General features: G+C 41.5%; 1 protein-coding gene across 3 annotated transcripts in view; it reads right to left on the bottom strand.

The window, feature by feature from the left end:
- Nucleotides 1–17697, bottom strand: part of atp8a1 (ATPase phospholipid transporting 8A1) — a 124589-nt gene extending 106892 nt beyond the window's left edge. For all 3 annotated transcript variants that reach the window (XM_034093571.2, XM_034093573.2, XM_071204605.1), the window contains exon 1: nt 17345–17697. In XM_034093571.2, the coding sequence (XP_033949462.1) occupies nt 17345–17393 (49 nt within the window). In that variant the 5' untranslated portion in view covers nt 17394–17697. The remainder of the gene's footprint in view (nt 1–17344) is intronic.
- Nucleotides 17698–19075: the final 1378 nt, after the last annotated feature.

Genomic DNA, 19075 nt, shown 5'->3' with positions numbered 1-19075 from the left:
TTGTAAGATGAGAAATTATGGAAAATAGGATTCCCGTGGTTCAAATGACCCGACCATCTGTTTTATTTGATGTATCCATCTTAATGTCCGCTGCATTGCTAAGAGAGCACTACTGTAAAAGTCTTAAGTCAACAGTTTCCCCAAACGCTCAGGTTACATGCATGTGATCCGGCGGCTGCTGCGTGGCCCTCCCTCGCAGTGGTGTTAGGAGTTATGAGGTAAGGGGAGGCATAGCATAGCTTCCACAACTACAGATAAACCCTGGAGTTTAAACATGGAAAGAAGTGACATGAAGGGAAGCTGGCTGACTGTTAGAAACATCAACAACAACAAAACGTAGAGTCATGAGGTCCTGTAACCAGAGACTCATAGCGGATATGGCCCAGTTGCAACCTGCGTGCCTCCCCCTGCCAGCAGTATCTCTTCCTGGTCATGTCGTCAGGAGGAGACAAAAGGCTTACACACTCGCAACTTTCTCTGCTTTTTCCCCCCTCTAGCATTCTCATCTTACTCTGCTTGGCACTCGGTCACTGATGTTACACAAACCCTGAACCTTAAATGACGGGTCTTGTTATTTTAATGGTCCACTTGGCTTCGCAGAGAGGATTACCGGAGGAGCGACTGCCAAACTTTCCTTCTTCGCACCATCATCTCCTGATAGTTTCTCTCCTAAGCATGTGCTCCAGGGCTAAATATAACTGGCCCCCCGTAGTCATCTGGTCACCGGGGGAAACATGGGTTGGCTATCCCAGCGCCGTTATGCAAGACGTCAGATCAGCATAGGTGGTTTATTGGATTAGCGTGGTGACAAAAGAGTACGGGAACGAGGCCGGCGATTAGAGTGCAGCTAGTGCTTAAGTAGGGAAACGTCCTGCTATGATAGCACTTGTCAAGGACCATTATAGGCCGAGTGCCTGGTGTCAATAATATGATGTAGTCAACAAGTGGTTCCTTGAGGTAAATGATAGATCTATTTGTGTATACAGTAGGTCATACAGGGTCGTCGGTAAAAAGAGAGTATAAGCCAGACTTAAGGATGTCGGAAAAGTAACTATTTGCCCAAAATTCCTGAAATCAATTTAACCAAAACATTTCCCAGAAACACGAAAACTTGCTTTGACAGCTGTTTAGTAATAGGACACAGTATAAAGTTACATATTTGATCAGCGACATGGGATCAAAATTCAATCCTGGGATAAGTATAAATCTACTTTGAAGCCAGGTGAGGATTTACAGAAACATTACCTCATACATCTAAGATATGAAGATGTATTAAAAGCACTGCATGGGCCACCATGGCAGTGGCGTAACTATGTGTATGTCCGTGCGTGTGTGAACGCATCAGCGTGCGCTTATGTTTGGGGCGATGGGGGGGGCCCAATATTTCCACCGGGCCAATCACAACCTTGTTACGCCACTGCACTATGGCATTACTTAATATTCCCCAAGAGTTGATCCACTGTCCTTACATCCCCTTGGAGGTCGTGGGGCCCCTTCTTGCAATAGGGTAATAACTTTCCTCCGCCTTAAGGCCTAGCCTATTTAATCCAAAATGATAAGAGAAAATACAGCCAGGAGCTCACCTGGTGACACTGGGAGGACAGGTGGTTAGGAATGAGTAACAGCACTGAGTAAAGGTGAGAGAAAGGACATTGACTCAAAGGCATCCTACCTCACTGGGATGAGACCGGAGGAGGACAGTGCTGCACGACTGTGGCTACATTTAGAATCCCATTTTTACCTCAGCCAAGGAGCATACTTTTCTGTTTGTTTTCTTTTGTTCTAAAGCAGGAAATGAACAGTGCGTTTTTCAGGAAACTTGGTGAAAGGGTGTTGTGTGAGCCGAGGGAAACCGTATAAAATGCTGGAGCATATTTGAATGATGGGACGGATTCATTTATACCTTATGGAATCACACTTACAGTAGCAGCTTCTAAGTTTGTTATGCAGTAGCCTTTTCAAAAGGAACCAAACTGTTTCCTTGCAAATACTATACGACTTCCTTTGTGAAAAACGTTGTCACAGAATACCACCCCCCCTCCCCCAACTATAGAAACATCAATCATTTAGGGCATTTCGACTGCATTGATAATACAAGCTCTCATAACCGCAAGGAAACTACCGAAGTAGGTTAAACCACACCTCTAAACAGTCCCCAACTATACAAATGGGGGACTATTGGGGACATACCATAATACAAGCGGATTGGTATTCTTTCAATAGTCTAATCGATCTAAAAATGAATAGTTGCAGCTCTATATAGGGGGTTTTTTACGGGGTGCCCTGGGGGCCTTGGGGTTAAGGTGAAAGTCATAAATCATAACATCACAGGCTTGAGAGTTGACCTGGACTACATGCAATTCTCTATCTCGTTCTCCTTGTGTAATCATTGTCTGTGTACTGCAGACTGTTTAATGATATCATACAATGACAAATTAAGAAGAGAACATCTCAACTTTGAGTTTGCAGCAGTATTATATGGCCAGTGTTTAGGTGACACTCAAACCTCAATAGTTATCGATTATATGCCAAAGAGCGATCTCAGCTTCCACATCAAATGTAAAGCCAGCAAACAACGTAAGCCAAGAAAGTGAATCTTTGAGAAGCTTGTGTGATCTAGGAATTAGTGTCAACAATGACAAATGGAAACAGTGGGCTGGCACAGTGACTGCAGCATACGGCCTGTGAAATAGCAGGCCAGAGGAGCGTCTGAGCAGCTGTGATGGATGTTGTGTCTGTGTGTTCTGAAAGAGCCTCGCAGCAGGAGCCGCGGTGCCGCACTCGGCCAAGTGCTGCAATGCACCAGTCGCAGGTGGAACTGCTACTGCTTAACTTTGTCCCTTTGCTCTCTCCGTAGAGCAGCGTTGACTTAGGGGGTTGAATCAAAGTCAACTGCAGGCAACACTGTTGGAATAAGTCTGACATACACTTATTATTCATTCTTAACATATTTGATCGATTCATGTAGGACTCAAAAACTATAGGGCAGTTAGTTTACAAATTGTATTTTGTAAAATGTTTAGTTTTTGTACAACTTCAAATTGAAATAATCTTGAACTCAATGAGAATTAAGAAATGCTAAAAACAATTCTTTTTATAAAAAGGTTTTATTTGTGACCTATTGTCTTAGGTTTTCATTTGTTTGTTCAAATGACAGTTGATACAACTTATTTAAATCTTAAAACTGTCAACATTACTACTACTCTTAATCCATTTCAATTGGCCCTTAGAAACAAAATACAGAAATATTCACATTCCTAATGTCACACAATTAGTAACTCTTTCTTTTTCAGGAAGCAGTCTGAATAAATAAATAAATGGGTTATAAAATAGATAACAAAAGACCAAAGTTGTAACAATGTACATATTTGTCCTACACTTCTCTATATTTGTGCTACAGCTACTTTTCTCGCACACTTGATCCAATTAAAAGCTATATTGAACACTATGATTGGATTAGAGGAAAACAGAGCTAAATCTAGAAAGTCGTGAGCTGGGTTTGAAGAGTCTTGGCTTGAGTTAGTAGTCAAGTAAATGCATCTCTATTATTTTACAGTAAGGTAGTGTTACATTGGACGTACAACATATAACAATAGAACTAGTTTGATATTCATGTGCACACTAACTGTAACTGTGGCCTTCACCAAATGTAAAAGTAGCACACAAGGCCAACCCTGACAGGCTAACAGCGCAGTCCAAGAGTCTGGGGGTGAGAGGTGGAGGAGGTTGGCTCATGAAAATAGCCTTTCAACAGCCTCTCCCCCTCTGCACGCATTCATAGGATCTATCCTTAGTTTCTAGCACAATGTGTGGATAATGTACTCGGCCACTTCCACAGATGTCTCAGTGGGAACTGCTCTTAATATTCCCTGGTGGACACTGTGCATTTTCTCAGCACTAATTTCATTAACTGCAGGCGTGTCACGGCTCAAGTACCCTGACATCAATAAAGAGAGTGAGAATGGGAAACTGGGCGGGTACTCACTGCGAGCATGCTTCTTAATCTGTGTTATATTACGCTTCATAACAACACCTTTCATCTATTAATGGAGCCGGCATATTAGCCATACTAGCAGGCTGTTTAAAAACAATGTAAGAGGCATGGAAAGAGAAAAGGGTAACAAGGAGCCAAATAAAGCTCAGCAGTAGAGAGCTCAGCTGTGGAAGGGGAAGCCTCGAGAGGAAGGATCAATGCCATGAAGTGTCGTAATGAGTTTGGATGCAGGCCAGATGTCAAGATTATTGCTTGTGTCAGCCAACAGACAGACGGGTGGAACAATAGTCACAAGGGGGCACGTTTTTCAGAGACGTCGCCCAATGGGGATGAAACTGGGCGCAGCATGCTTTGGCATTGGCCAAGGCATGCCGGTCTTCCCCCGGTCTGTCTTTTTATCCTTGTGTTGTAGGACACTGCAACCATCAGGCATGGAAAACCCTTGCTGTGATACCTGAGAGATTTTTTGATATTACTTAAAAAAGGTATATCAATAAGACTAGAATACTTTTTATTTTAATATATATATATATATATATAATAAATAAAAGCTAACTGTGGTTACCATATAGTTCAATGCAAAAAAACAGACTTGAATTTTGAATGAGGAAAAATTACTTAAAGGGATAGTGGAAATCCGCGAATTTTGGGTTTAACTTATGTATTTTTATTAAAAATAAGAATAATAAACAATTTTTTTTTATTTCATGCGCCTAGTTTCATTTTATTTTCAATTTTACTGCTCCCGACCACGCCCTCTCAATGAAACGAAATACTTCGGGAATCGTCGGGAATCTTCGGGTGATGACGAAAACAAAGGAAGACGGGCACAAACAATGGCGGACATTCAATAGAATTTTCATGTGAATAGCCGACCTTTATTATGGTGAATAGATGTGTTTTGTATGGCTGTAGTGCGACAGCAAATGCAGAGAATGGCGTTTTGACGCATGCGTTTCCAAGAAACCCAGCCATTCGTCGTCAGTGGGTGACATTTGTTCAGATAACACGGGCAAACTTCACGGAGCCGAAGCTGACGAGTACTTCGGCAGTCGTGTGCTCCCGTCATTTTACTGACGATTGTTTCGAGATTCCTGTCTCTAGCTCAAATTGAAAGTGGAATACATAAGAAGTGAGTATTTTATTATGTTTTCTGGCTGATTTAATGCATCATTAGCCTGTACCATTGTGTACAACGCCATTTATTGCCTGTCGATTAGGCGACCGGAGGCCTCGTCATCCGATAATCCGGTACACAGTGTCGAATGTGTACACTACAGTCATCATATAGACATGATAGACTAACAGTACTGTGAGTACAGCCTACACTTGACAGGCAGCCTGGCTAGCCTAGGATTAGGACCCTACTACGTCAAAAGACCGATTGGCTCTAGCTGTATATCATGCTAGTATACAATTCATTTCAATTTATTCATGTAATTAATGCCCATAAGGCTGTTACATATACAATAATAAATGTGACAAGATAATTTATGTGAACCTGACCCTGGTATGTTATGAAATGTACCCTACATGCAGTCATCCCCGGGCATATCCATAGGCCTACAGTACATGCATGCCAACTTTTGCAATATATAATATAGCGCCTAACGTGAGCTATGCTTAGGGACCTACCAGTCAAGATTATTTGTGCGTAGGGGTGCATCATCTGGCGCCTGGTCCTGGTCATCCTCGCCATTGCCCATGCCGTGAACTAACTCCATCACCTCGGGATCGGGCTCGAACAAATAAGGACGTAATGGTCCATCGTCTGGCTCAATATTCTCACCATCGTTGCTTACTGAACCGGATTCAGATTCAGTTCCTAAAACTACATTTTCGTAGGAAAGCCGAGAGGATGTTTCTGACTCGCTATCATCACTGGATACCTCGTACAATCCTTCTTCTTTGTCTGGTATATTTGCCCTTCCACGTTCATTCTGCATAGACGCCATTGTTTGTTATCGTTTCGTCTTCCTCAGTTTTCCTCACTTCCGGTTTGGCTGAATCGATAATTTCGTTTCTAAAAAAGTTTGGGGAAGCTGCAATAAAGTGCTTCTAACATGCGTAAGGCAATTATTATATTTTTTTAATCAGGTGTGATTGTTTTGGTACGTAATTATGCTTGTATATAAGTTAAAACGAAACTATTTGGGGTTCAATTTCCACTATCCCTTTAATATCCCTCTATACTTATTTATGAGGTGTTCATAAATGAAAAAAGGTAGAGTACAATCCCCTCCTCGTCAGATTTATGATACCCCGAGAGGTCATGTATGTTCAGGTCAGGCAGAAGTGCAGGGGGTAAAAATGATTGCTGCCATGACTGTCAACACAAGCAAGAGTAAACGCCTCAATAACAATAATGACATGATACTCAAGCATGTGACCGGTCACAGAATGTCAGGGTTCAATATTAAAAGAACAATACACAGAACTAACCACTACTTTAAGAATACATACCCATCACATGGCAAGTATATTGGCTACCTTTACAGCACTAATCTTCGTTTTTTAAATAAGAGGATCAACTAGGAATCGTTGAGGGAGCAAAGATATACTTAGCAACCATATCTTATTTTTGCAAGTCATGATTGACCTCAAGCTTAAACAACAAATCGTAAAAGAACATTTTACAACTTGTGGTCACCTACTATTTATTTGATTACACTGTGATGAGTCAGTTAGCTCCATGACTAAACCCTGGGATTCTTCAGAAAGGCCCTTGAGTCAACCAATAGGAAAAATAAGGCGTTTTGTTCTTCCAGGAAGAGGTCCAGACGGAGTCCGATCTAACCGTTAAGATCCTGAACAAGCAGGGATGAGCCTGAGAGAGTTGTAAACTGGTCAATAAAGAGTGGATGAGGAGACACGTGACTGGCCACGACTAGGCTCCCACACGATTCATTCAATAATCCCAGGGTGGGAGGGGCCAGGCCGCTCGGGGCTACTGACATTGATCTAACACAAACGAATGGCAGCCAAACCACAAGAACTTTGGGAAGAAAAACTGCATCCAACACTCTGAAATATTTACTTGGCTCCTGTAAAAACACACCACCATGTTACAAGTAATAAAAAAGAGGTAATAAGTCAGGTGAGGTGTAATATGGAGTTCAGCATTGTCAATCTACACATTGTTCACTTTAACTTGAGGCTATCACCATAGTTATTAGGGTCAAATTACTTCCAAATCCCTGGGCTTTGGGATCACTCAACTCACTGAGCCCAGCGTGCCACGTATATATCCGCTCATCACCATCAAAGAAAGATCTGGACATGTTTCATTTATACCAAATAAACGTTTCAGTAGACAGAGCAGCCCCCCACATTTGTAATTCCAAGTATTTGTGAATTGAGGGGGAAGAGATGGGGGGGGGGGGGTATAGATACTGCCTCAAGTTAAGCAACGGTAACATCCATAAGTCGCTTATCAGATCACAATGCTGTAACCAGCACTCATAACAACAACAGGGCAGCTGCAGATTTAATCCCCCTCCCCGTCCCTCTCCGTCTGGCTCCCTATAGGCTCAATCGGGCGACAGTGGGACGGACAGTCCCGGGACAACACGGGCAGCTGGGGCTTGCTGTGACATCACAGGGATGTCCTGGCTTAGCGAGGGATCTGCAGGGACAGAAGCCATTCCACTGTGTGCGACCTTATGAATGATAAAAGGGAAGGGCATATGGCATGAAATTCAAATGGTCTGAAAACAGGAAATATAACTTGTGATTATCACTGATTAACACAATAGTGTTGTGCCTGACCACAAACTACTGTTCCTTGTCAGCATAAAATGTTATAAAATATGACATTAGGTTCTATTAGCAAGAACATCACACAGCATGTCAACCACTTTTTTCATTTAGCTTAAGGCTCCTCCACAGCTGCTGGAACACCCTCAGTATTGCTGGAAGAAAATGTCAGACAACACATGTGTCACATCACTTGATCATTAAGGAATATAATGAACATAAATAATAGTCTATAGGTTTGCTCAGTAGGGCTGTACCTATAAGCTAAATGTTAACATAAGCATTGCAATAAATGAAGGTTGAAGGATTCCCAAAGTTAGTTCCCTGAGAGTAAAGTAACTTTTATCATTTAGAGGCTTACCACACACTATAAATAAACATTTTTGTAGCTGCATTTTGCAGCACAGCTTCTCAGTTATGCAACTAACAAGAACAAAAGACCACATTGGTTTGTTAAAAGGTCTTTCTTTGTGTGTCACTGCTGTAGGGTCAGATACTGTAGATTGAATGTGAACTAAATTGTTGTCTCCTGTCCGACAGTCTAATCAAGACCAAGTCATGAATGATTACATTGGTTGTTTATTTAGACTGCTTATAAAGACATGTGTTTATGTTTACTCTGTGAGGTAAGGATGTAGAAATCAAAGGGGAAGAGTTTAAATAATAAGCATTTAGCTTTCTTACTGCAGATCAGTTTGCCTCGTCATGTCTCCTACAAACAGTCTTTATCTATGATTCCTATCTAACTTTTACAAATCATTTTTTCCTAGGGTAGTTGTTCTGCTGTCAAATATATATAAATTCAATAAGCTTGAAATAGCTTATTTATTTTACATTTTAAAATAGCTGCAATATCTAAAATGCGTGAGGAATAACAATTAATTCACCACAGTGTTTGAGTGATGCTCACTGACCTGAGGTGACATGATAGTAATGTGTAAGCTAAACTGGAAAAACACAGGCACCTCCATCACCCAACACACGTGCACAAAACAGATGCACACACACAGACACAGATGCACACACACACACAGACACACACACACACACACACACTATTTCAGCTCTATCGAGCACATAATAAAATGGCTGCTATCCTTGTATATTATTGATTCAGGTGTCTTCATAAGGTAGCAGTCAGCTAGCCGGCATGATAGCAGACTGTATCTATTAATAACAGGATCAAGTAGCCAGCTTTTACTGCAGCAGCACAGATATTCATGAAGCCGGTAAGAGCATTATTATTTTCTTGTTATAGGAATACTGAGAAGGTGATCAGTAAGTTACTAAACTGTGCAAAAATGGCTATATTTAGGCTATAAAACCTGAGCATTCAATGGTACACTACTCACATCACTTATTATTGTGTTTGACGGTACATTTCATAACCAGTTTTTAAGCATATATATCGTTACACTAGTACGAGCTATAATTTAGAATGTACCTGCTGCTACTATGCCTTTACTTTAGCCATACATCACTAATGTCCACCTATTCACAAACAGACCCTCTCGCGTATTCGCCAACGAGACGAATCTTAATAATTGATTGCTTTAACACAGTAAGTAATGCTGTAAAATATGGAAGTCCTATAATGGTGTGGTTGCAGCACTGTGGCCTAGTCAGTCATACAGTAGAGTGGAAACGGGAACAAGGTTGTAAAATCCCGGCGACTCAGGGGTCAAGGGGTAGCCGGAGCTTTATCTACCCGGCCTTTGATGGTGTTGCTTTACTGTGCAGTGCCTGCCGACACCTCTCCATCTGACCTTGTCCTCCCGCTATGACACGATCACATTGACCGTCTCCTGGCACGTGCAGGCTTCTGCTGCATTCCCCTGCTGTTCATGTGTGTGTGTGCATCACTGAGACAAACACAGCCCGGCCAGAAACGAGACACCAGCAAAAGAAAAACGATGATTGCGGATACAGTTAAAGGCCTCTTTCTCACTGTCTATTTCTGCTTTCATGAATTATTTGACGTTTGGGAGCAGGAGGTGAGAGCGGAGCTACTGTACATCTTATGAGCAGATGGAGGATAGGGAGATTTATATCCCTACGAACATATGTTTGCAACACAGCTTTTCAGTCGCTCGCAAATAAAGTTTGATCTGAGCAACATTACCGGGGATCACCCGCTGACCTGCAGATCAGAGGCGAGAATCAATTCAGAGAAATTGGACATTTATGGACATAAACCTTGACAAATATTAAAGGTCCCATGTCATGCTTTTCCGGTTATTAGCCGTCCCCTTGTGTGTTATGAAGGTTTTTCTGCATGTAAACGCTCTGCAGAGTCACAAACCCTCAAAGTACACCCTGTAGCGAGTAAAACTCTAACACAGAAAAGACCTGTCTGTGCTGCCCCAGAACGCCTCGTTGGAGATTTCTCTTTTACTTCCTGGGTACAGTGACTTGCCCATACCCAAATGGACCAATCCGTGGAACCGTTACGTTACATCCGTGGAGCCGTTACGGTAAGTCCGTAATAGAGATGTCCCGATCACGTGATCGGGGCCGATTTTTTTTATCAAATATATATATTTTTTTTTATTTAATGTTACAAAACAAAAATGACCATGTTCACGTCTTAAAGTCATCCTGAGGCCTTAGTTTTGGTTTAAAATTACACAACATCATGTATGTGTTGCTTTCTTTGGGCTTGTTTTCATAGACCTGGTTGCTTATTTCTCTGAAATCTGGCAACAGAGTGGGCGCAGTGTCTAATAGTAGCAGTAAGCTAACGAGAGGCTACGTTCAGCTGATGACTCGGGAGTCGGGACAGAGAAAATGTCAGGAGTTTGGAAGTATTATAAAATTGAAAGCGAAGGCAGTGTAACAGCCAGATGCAATGTTTGCAAGGCGGAGGTTCCGTGTGGTGTGGCGGTGGGGCCACTCAGGTAATGGCACTGAAACAACCGACACTTTCAGAGACTTTTAAAAGGAAAGAGAAACTGCCCCAGAACAGTGAAAAGGCCAACACAATAACAGCCAAGATAGCGGAATTCATCGTGTTGGATGGCCAGCCGTTATCTGTTACCTTTGTTTTCTCTTAATGCATTGCATAAAGATCGGATCGGGAAAAATCGGTATCGGCAGATTGTCAAAATCAAATGATCGGAATCGGATGAGGAGCAAAAAAAGGTGATCGGGACATCCCTAGTCCGTAATGGACCAATCCACGGACTTCCTCACACACTCACACTAAATCCTTTCTCAGCTGCAGCTCCGCCGATTTCTCCTCCCTGATACGGCGGGACGCGGCGAGGCTGTGAGTCGGTGTGTGAGCACACACACAAACTCCCAGCCAGGCTGCGGGTGTGTGTGTGTGCTCGGGCTGGTTTCGGGCTGGGTTTTGCTGTATCTCGCAGACGGCCACTGGGCTCATTGGGAGGGGGGGGCAGGAGCTCCAACAAGCCGTTTAGGACACAACAACAGAGAGAGAGAATACACATACTATACAGAGATGCCCAGAGAAACCAATGTGATTTTGGAAAATTGCACAATGTAAATCTATTTTAGTATACCTCAACAATGGAATTATGATCAGTAGAAATGGCTAAATGGCTCCTACAGGCCCTTTAAGACATTACAGTAAGGTTGGGAAAGCTATCAGTTTTCCAATGTTCCAGTTACTCTATCCTTAAATATTATTACTACGATAAATTCTTAGTTTTTGTTCATGGCAATAATGTATTGTTTTTTTCTTGTTTATAGAAACAGCAATAAAGATATTTATTCAATGCAATTGTACTTTTCTAGTGCCAACATATTTACATATTTAAGATGTAATAAGACTTTATGCAAAATGTCACATCTTGCTAATATTTATTATTTACTTTTTCTTAGCATCTAGGGATTAACTAAGGGATCTAATATTGTTGTTCACAAGTACAGCAATCCATTTTGAAAGAAAATAAATACTACATTTTATTAATTGATGAATTAAGCAAGCAAAAACTAAATTTGATTGTCACTGTTTGAAAATGCAATTATTCTCTGGATACAGCTTCTCGCATGTGAGGAATTGCTGCTTTTCTGTGCTTTATATTCCTGGAAATGTAATTCCCTTGGTTGGGGACAGATGGTTGGAATTCTAGATGATTGTAAGTTGCAGCCCTTAACGGGGCAATTCATTTTCTTGTTAACCGGAAATCCTTGTGACACTCTCTGCCAAGTGTCTCACTCATTAGCTCTTCAACATCCTAGGTCAATATACCAATACACATGAGCAAACATTAGAATAGGTGCTGTGTTCTCTGCATCCTTTACTGCATGGACACGTGTCGTGCACATGAGCATTTCACATCTCCCCTTCCTCACATCGACCTGCCACATCCACTTTCCTCTGCAACAGAGGAGAATCATTGAGATGAGGGAAATTGGGTCTCTGAAGAAACCCATATTAGAGTGGCTGCAGGTTAGTGATGGAGGCAGGACATTAAGTGGAAATAGAGGAGAGGAGATGTCATGCCGGCACATCGAGACAGTAGAGAGGCCCGAGGGGACTTGATATGACACACCAGTGGCCCCAGACAAGGGATTTAGTGGCGTGTTGGGCTTTTGTGCCACATTATTATCAGCCAGTGATCCACCAGGCACATGGGCAGCTCTCGATCCCTTCAGAAGGGAGCTGTCTATCCCCCTCCAGTCTCCCTCCCCATGCTGTTCCCACTATTCAGACAGACAGAGGCTTATTGAAATGCTACGGGGCGAAATTCTGCTTCACTTACACATGAAAAAAACATTAAGAATGACAGAAAAGGAGAGGTATAATGCTTAAAAGAAGAAGCACACTACTTTGTGTCTTTTAAAACTTGCATGTGGGCAATCAGATGCTAAGGAGCGCCTTATATCCTGTGAATCAGCTGACACAGAAAGACAAGTATTGCGTCTTTTGATAGGTTCATCCTCACAGGACAAGCTTACCTGCCTTAAGTGTCAATTGTGTGAGGGGATTCTGTGTGCCTGCAGATAAGCGTGCAAGCTAAGACGACAAACAAGATGCTTTTTGCCATCAGGCTAGACTTAACTTGTGCAGCAACTGTCGATCAGCTTTACCATCTAGACAGAGGAAGCAGGTATTAAGAGCCTTTACGCCAATCATGGACATTTGTATTGGAAAGATAAACGTCAAAAGGTGGCTGTCGTCGCAGGATCACATGCCGACGTCATCAGTACCCAAAGTGTCCCAGATAAGGTTATTTTGGCAACACATGCAGGCACAGATCGGCATTGAGGTCGGATGTTTCCACAGCACATCAGAGAAGAGTGACAAGGAATGGAGCGGCACGTGGTGGGCAAGACTGGGGAGTGTGCAGCGGGGAGAGCTGACGGACAGGCCGCTGATGGATTAGGTGGTAAGCCTGGCAGAGGGCTGCCCTTTCTAGATGGAAGCCTGCCTGATGCAGTGTGGTGATTAAAAACTAAAACTGAACAGTGGGGAGTGGGCTCAGGCGTTCATAAAAGCAGCCAAAAGATATTTAATAGAACAGAGAATAATATTTCACTATAGAACCATAAGGCTGGAAATACAGGTGTGTGTACAGCAGCAAAGGTGGTAAACCTGGCACTGAACACGACTTGATCGAATCCTACATTCAAGACATATGCTTGCGAAGAAAATATGATAGTCTCTTCACTAAAGCGGGAAGGGTGATAGCGTACGTTTAGTGCCATGGAGCGGAGTGAAAAACAGCAAGTCGTTTGCTTTGTTGCCTAAAAGGTGGTGTGTGGTAGGTGGGGGTTGGGAGTGGCAGCAATAGCTGCTGCATTATTCATGTGTTTGCTCTTGTGACTGCAGCAGCCACATTGGTCAACAGTTTCCTGTGGAATTCATATTAGTATTTAATTATTTAGATCTCTCCCAGTCCCTTCAGTGGCATATCATTATTTCTGGTGTACATGACGACAAATTGCTTTCTAATTACCAGCACTTGGCATTTTAAAACTACAGAAAAAAACCTATAAAACTACAACTAAACAACCGTTTTAACAAGTGTGAAATTAACCCTGCTTACGCAATTTTCGTTTTTTTAAAAGGAATGGTCCACTCATTAGATAATTAATCAAAACTTCAGTATTTAGTGAAACGTTATGTTTAAACCATACCCTGAAGAAATCAGCGATATTCCCCGGTAAATAATGATTTTATAGCTCTTTTTTATCAAAACCTGTATATTCCGTCTGGCCGCCGCCATTTTTGCCATTTTCAGTAGTCACGTGATGGTCGTGACGTCATCCATGCGTTCACTTTGTCAACACACGGAAACATGGCGGAGTATTTGAGTTCGGACTCGTCAGCAGAGGAAGAAGTTTTGACCAATGTGAAGAGATTGGATGGGGGAATTCAGCCATACATATCAGTATGACAATACGACACCCTCTGTCCTTAGACCCTCTGTCCTTAGACCCTCACATCGTACAAGGAAACACTTCCGAAGAAAACCCACAGTTTAAAGGGGAACATGGGAGAAACCTCAGGGAGAGCAACAGAGGAGGGATCCCTCTCCCAGGACGGACAGACGTGCAATAGATGCCGTGTGTAAATTGAAAAGATAATACATTTGCAACATAGGTAGTCCAAATGTTTGGAAATGCATGTGTGTATAATAGGAAGATGATATAAGATACTATATGTATGCATGTAGTACCACCCTTGCTAGCGATTCCCTCTCTAGTTTAGCATACTCAGCTTCGTTGTCCCTGGCCATAGAATCACGATTTTATGGGGCCGGAAAAAACTGGGGGAAAATACACACTAGCCGGTACTACGCTATATGGAAAGGCCACCAAAAACTGTCCTGGCCTGGACGCTAAAGGACGTTAAAACGGGGCTAGCCGCTGCAATGGAAATGCGCTATAACATACCTTATTCTTACTCCGAGCACTACTTCTGCTCCTCCGTCGCTTCACACTTGCAGAGGGCGATTTCTCAACTGGCCGAACTGGTGTCCTGGTCGGTGATGACACCAGAAAGACCGATGGTACTGCATCTCCATTAAGTAATGGTTGTTCCATAAATCCCATGTTATGTTTTATCATACTCTCAGAGTAGTCATCCGGAAATGTGAAATGTTCGCTGCATACATGAGCCTGTGAATCTTTCGGTTCGGGCCGGCCACATTTCGCTGGCCACTGCCTCCAAATGTACTTCTTACGCTTACCTTTTGGCAACAGATGGAACCGAGCATTCCGTGGATTGTTCCTATCAGAATTGTAGCAATATTTCGCGATACAGTGAGGCATATTTGAAGAGAGAAACTACAGTAAATAACATGGAGATCAACGTGTCTTCGAAAACCAAACGCATGGTTTACGTCACGTCCGGAAAATGGCCGCGCCCACAGTGTTGATGTTATTTCGGTATATAATCAGTTTAAAATCACTGATAATGTCATCGGATAAAAAAGAAAAAGACTGGCAGAGACTGGTCTGTTTTATCGGATGATAATTATTTAAAAATGAGTGTCATGAGCATACCATTCCTTTAAAGGAGAAACTCAATTTAACTGTACAGAAATTGGTTTACTGACATACTACTGCTCTATTTTTATCATTTAATTTGTGTAAAACCAGTGCACTATAGTCATCATCATTGATCATTATTAACTATCTGTCCTGCAGTCATAAATCAGAAAGGCAATCTTAGGATCAAGATCTGTCCCATTAAATATTCTACTGTATTCTCCATCATTGGAAGTAATACAAATGGTGACATCAAGGCCAGCTGTTTTTAATATGGATATGCAGGTATGCTCAATACCACAATATGGGCACATAATAATACATTGAAAAAACGTATTTATGAGTTATGCATAATCTGACTTAAAGACAACTCATTGATTGTATGGAGTCAATCAAAAATACCGCCATAAGATCTAGATGATTTAAGAAAAGGAGTACATTTGCGTTTGTACGTCACAAATGATTCAATGATGCCCTTTACATTATGGATGTGGATGAGGTGCCCATTATGCTTTACATATATAAGGGAATCACATGTTGGTCTTTGTTATGTGTTCTTCTGCAGACAGTTCTTCATGGTCACAAATACTGCATTTTTAATTTGAATCCCATGTCTCTTTAAAAAAGGCATTTTCCACAGCCATGACTTTTTGAAAGAAGGACATAGTCTAGTAATACTTCCTGTATGAACACATACTCAACTGTTCCATACAATGCAGTTCAGTTACTGCATTAGACGTGAGTGAGATGGTGCAATTTATCAAGGAAACAACAACTTATCTACAACATAAAATACAAATTAGAGGAAGTTCATTTTAATTCACTTTAAACATCCAGACTGCTTGCTTTAGTAGCCAAATAAAATATACTCCACAGCAATAACTCAGATTGAGATATAAGCCTGGGCCTACATCTATAAATCAAACCCGAGCAATACCAAATCAAACCACAGCTTCACTACATTTAGTGTGAGGAGAAACCCAAACTGCACCATAGATAATAACAAAACGGTATATTATTGATCACTGGAGATCCATTCTGCTGGAGGTCAGAGGTCAGGGTAGGCAACAAACAAGATATGGGAGGAATTTAAAAAGGGAAGAAGCCCTCTAGGACTGTCCATCTGCAGCCAGTAATAAACCTGTATGTGCCAAGCCATGGGTGCTCTTCTCCTGGAGAAACAAAAAGACCTTGCCACCCAAAGCTATTAAGCAACCTTTAGAGCCCTAACATAAACAAATCCCTATCAAATCACTTAGATAATGTGGATGTATCTGTATCCTCCTTCCTTGGCAAACCCCACTGAGATTCAGTGGAAAGTTACTGGTGCATTGAAGAAGTGGGGGTCCCAGCAGAATCACAATGGCTGTATTATTAGTCCCATGCTACTGTAGATGTCTGTGCTGGAGACTTGTTATTGCGCTGTAGGACGTGTGTCTACTGACATGAAGCATTAACATTGCAGTATTCCTGGTTCTACTTGCTGAGATATTAAACTGTTTATTTGTATTTCTGATCTAAAGTATATTACATTGTTATACTGCTGTTTATTATGTGTATGCATCTTTACAGTGTCGATACTGTCAGATGTATATATTTATATTATACTAAGCATAACACTGTACTTTACTACTTGTTTTGCACTTCTGATTAGATGCTAACTGCATTTCGTTGTTTACGTAATGTCACTCTTTGCAATAAGATTAAAGTTGAATCTAATCTAATGTAATCTAATCTGATATTGGTACTTTAGTGGAGGGCAGGACTGGCTGGTGATGGAGTCCCAGTCTGGATGGGTGCACGGTTTGCTGGGTCAGGTGCACCCTACATTCAGTTTCATGTACACTACAGACACCCATTGTATAACTTATCTGGGAAACCCCATGTTAAAGCTGCAGATATGGAAATGACATTAGACTTTTCAAATACATTAAAATATGTTATTTTCCTCAGAAAACTCTCAAGGCGCGGGGTTTCCTTAATTTCCTTGGTTAATCACAGCTAGCAAGTTACTGTCCTCCTATACTTCCAGACAGCTACCGACTAGCCTTCTTTCGGTTTCGAAAAAAATAGCCTGGTTTCCCAAGATTCCCGCAACACACTCAATGGAGTGAAATCGTCTTTACATACCCTCGGCTCGGCTGCGAAGGTCCGACATGGTTCTCCGGACGGGCGGCATCTCTCTCCACGCAGAGCCGGGCGAGGGCACCTGTCAGGCGGCCGCGGCTCGTTCCCTGTGTCTGGCTCCTTTTAACCGTCAAATAATAAATAAAAAAAACGGCTAAAAATGTAAGGAACCTCTCTCATGCGGACAGTACTGCTGCGTGTTACCCGCTAATGAGAGGCACAGGCGAGATATAAACAACATTCATTTCCTGGTGGTGACAGAAGCATGCCCCGGATCCCACGGATTCACGGAACCCCCAGCATCCCGGTTCACACGGAGGATTGTAAGGCCTACAGACCCCTTCGGTATAGCAAGAGTGGACACGGATTTACCATAAACAGACGTGAGGGGGACGGTGCCGCTTCACATTATGGACCGTACCACATTCAACCGCAGCGGGAGGGGGGTGCTTAAACATAATAACTCTCATTTCACTGCGGTTAGTATATAAATCATGAAATCTTATTTAAAGGAGGATACAATAAAGACACACTTCAATATGTTATTAGATGGGCTGAACAAAAATTAAACACCGATCAATTTGACAAATTGGATAACAAAGTATTCTTTAAAGTGGGCGCCTCCCCCCTCTGCAGTAGATGTTGTTCATAGCTTGAAGACACAACAATAGTACCCTGGGTGGAAGTTGGCTTATCACAATTAAGTCTTATTCTCTTTTAAAATATAGTTATTAAGGTATGAATAGTTAGTGCACAGTAAGCAAATAACAAACCCTGAAGAACTAACATGTTTTAATACGATGCTCAAACATTAAAGTAAAGAAACAAATTAGAAAAACAGGTATACTCTATTTTGCCTTACATTGACATGTCTTTGTATTTGGTGATTTCTTATGGCATATATAAAAAAGAAACATAATTGTATTAATAATTTATTATCAGATTTATTAAAAACGTATAATGTTGCATTTCATTAGGATGATATCTCTTAGTTTATAAATACATTGTGAAAATCACTTTATCCCAAATCATAGTTGAAATATAACTTGTAATATGCGAATATATTAGATCTCCAAAAATAAATATATATATGATATTAGGACATTTTGTAGTCTAGTCTTTGTCAATATATTCAAGAATAAACTGGCTGTAAATGGTGAGCTAAAGAAATGTCCAGTAACCACACTGAGCACTGGGCTTTTTTAAGATGTTGTTCGGTTGTATCTACGTGGACATTTGGTTGTAGGCCATGTGGCTGTATACTCCATCATCATTTGCACCTATAACTCTGATAACATTCAAGGATGATTCTGAATGTCTAATATTGCAGAAGTAATACAAACCTTTTATTAAGCACCCATGTTATGTCACCTAATGATTTAAAGATTAGTCCTTTCCTGTAGGAAAAACTAAACTAAAATAGACAGTTAGGATCACAACAATGGAAGCAAGCAGATGTAAGAAGACATTTATGTCATTCACTGTTTTATCATGTGATTATCTTCTCAGCTTAGCAGAAGATCAAATCCACGGGGTCTACTTCTATTTTACAGTTTTCTTTATATCCCTCATCTGCACATCACTCTCCCGTCATAAATCTGCTCTAATGTGGACCCCTCATCATGTTTTCCAAAAATATGACTCGTAAAAAAACATTATGAGTATTATAAGTACAAAGGAGAAAGCAGAAACAATGCATTCTCTGCTGCTGCCAGGCTGTACAGTAAATCAAAG

The sequence above is a fragment of the Pseudochaenichthys georgianus genome, chromosome 10, assembly GCF_902827115.2.
Source record: "Pseudochaenichthys georgianus chromosome 10, fPseGeo1.2, whole genome shotgun sequence".
NCBI lineage: Eukaryota > Metazoa > Chordata > Actinopteri > Perciformes > Channichthyidae > Pseudochaenichthys > Pseudochaenichthys georgianus.
This window is presented reverse-complemented; position numbering and strand designations above follow the sequence as displayed.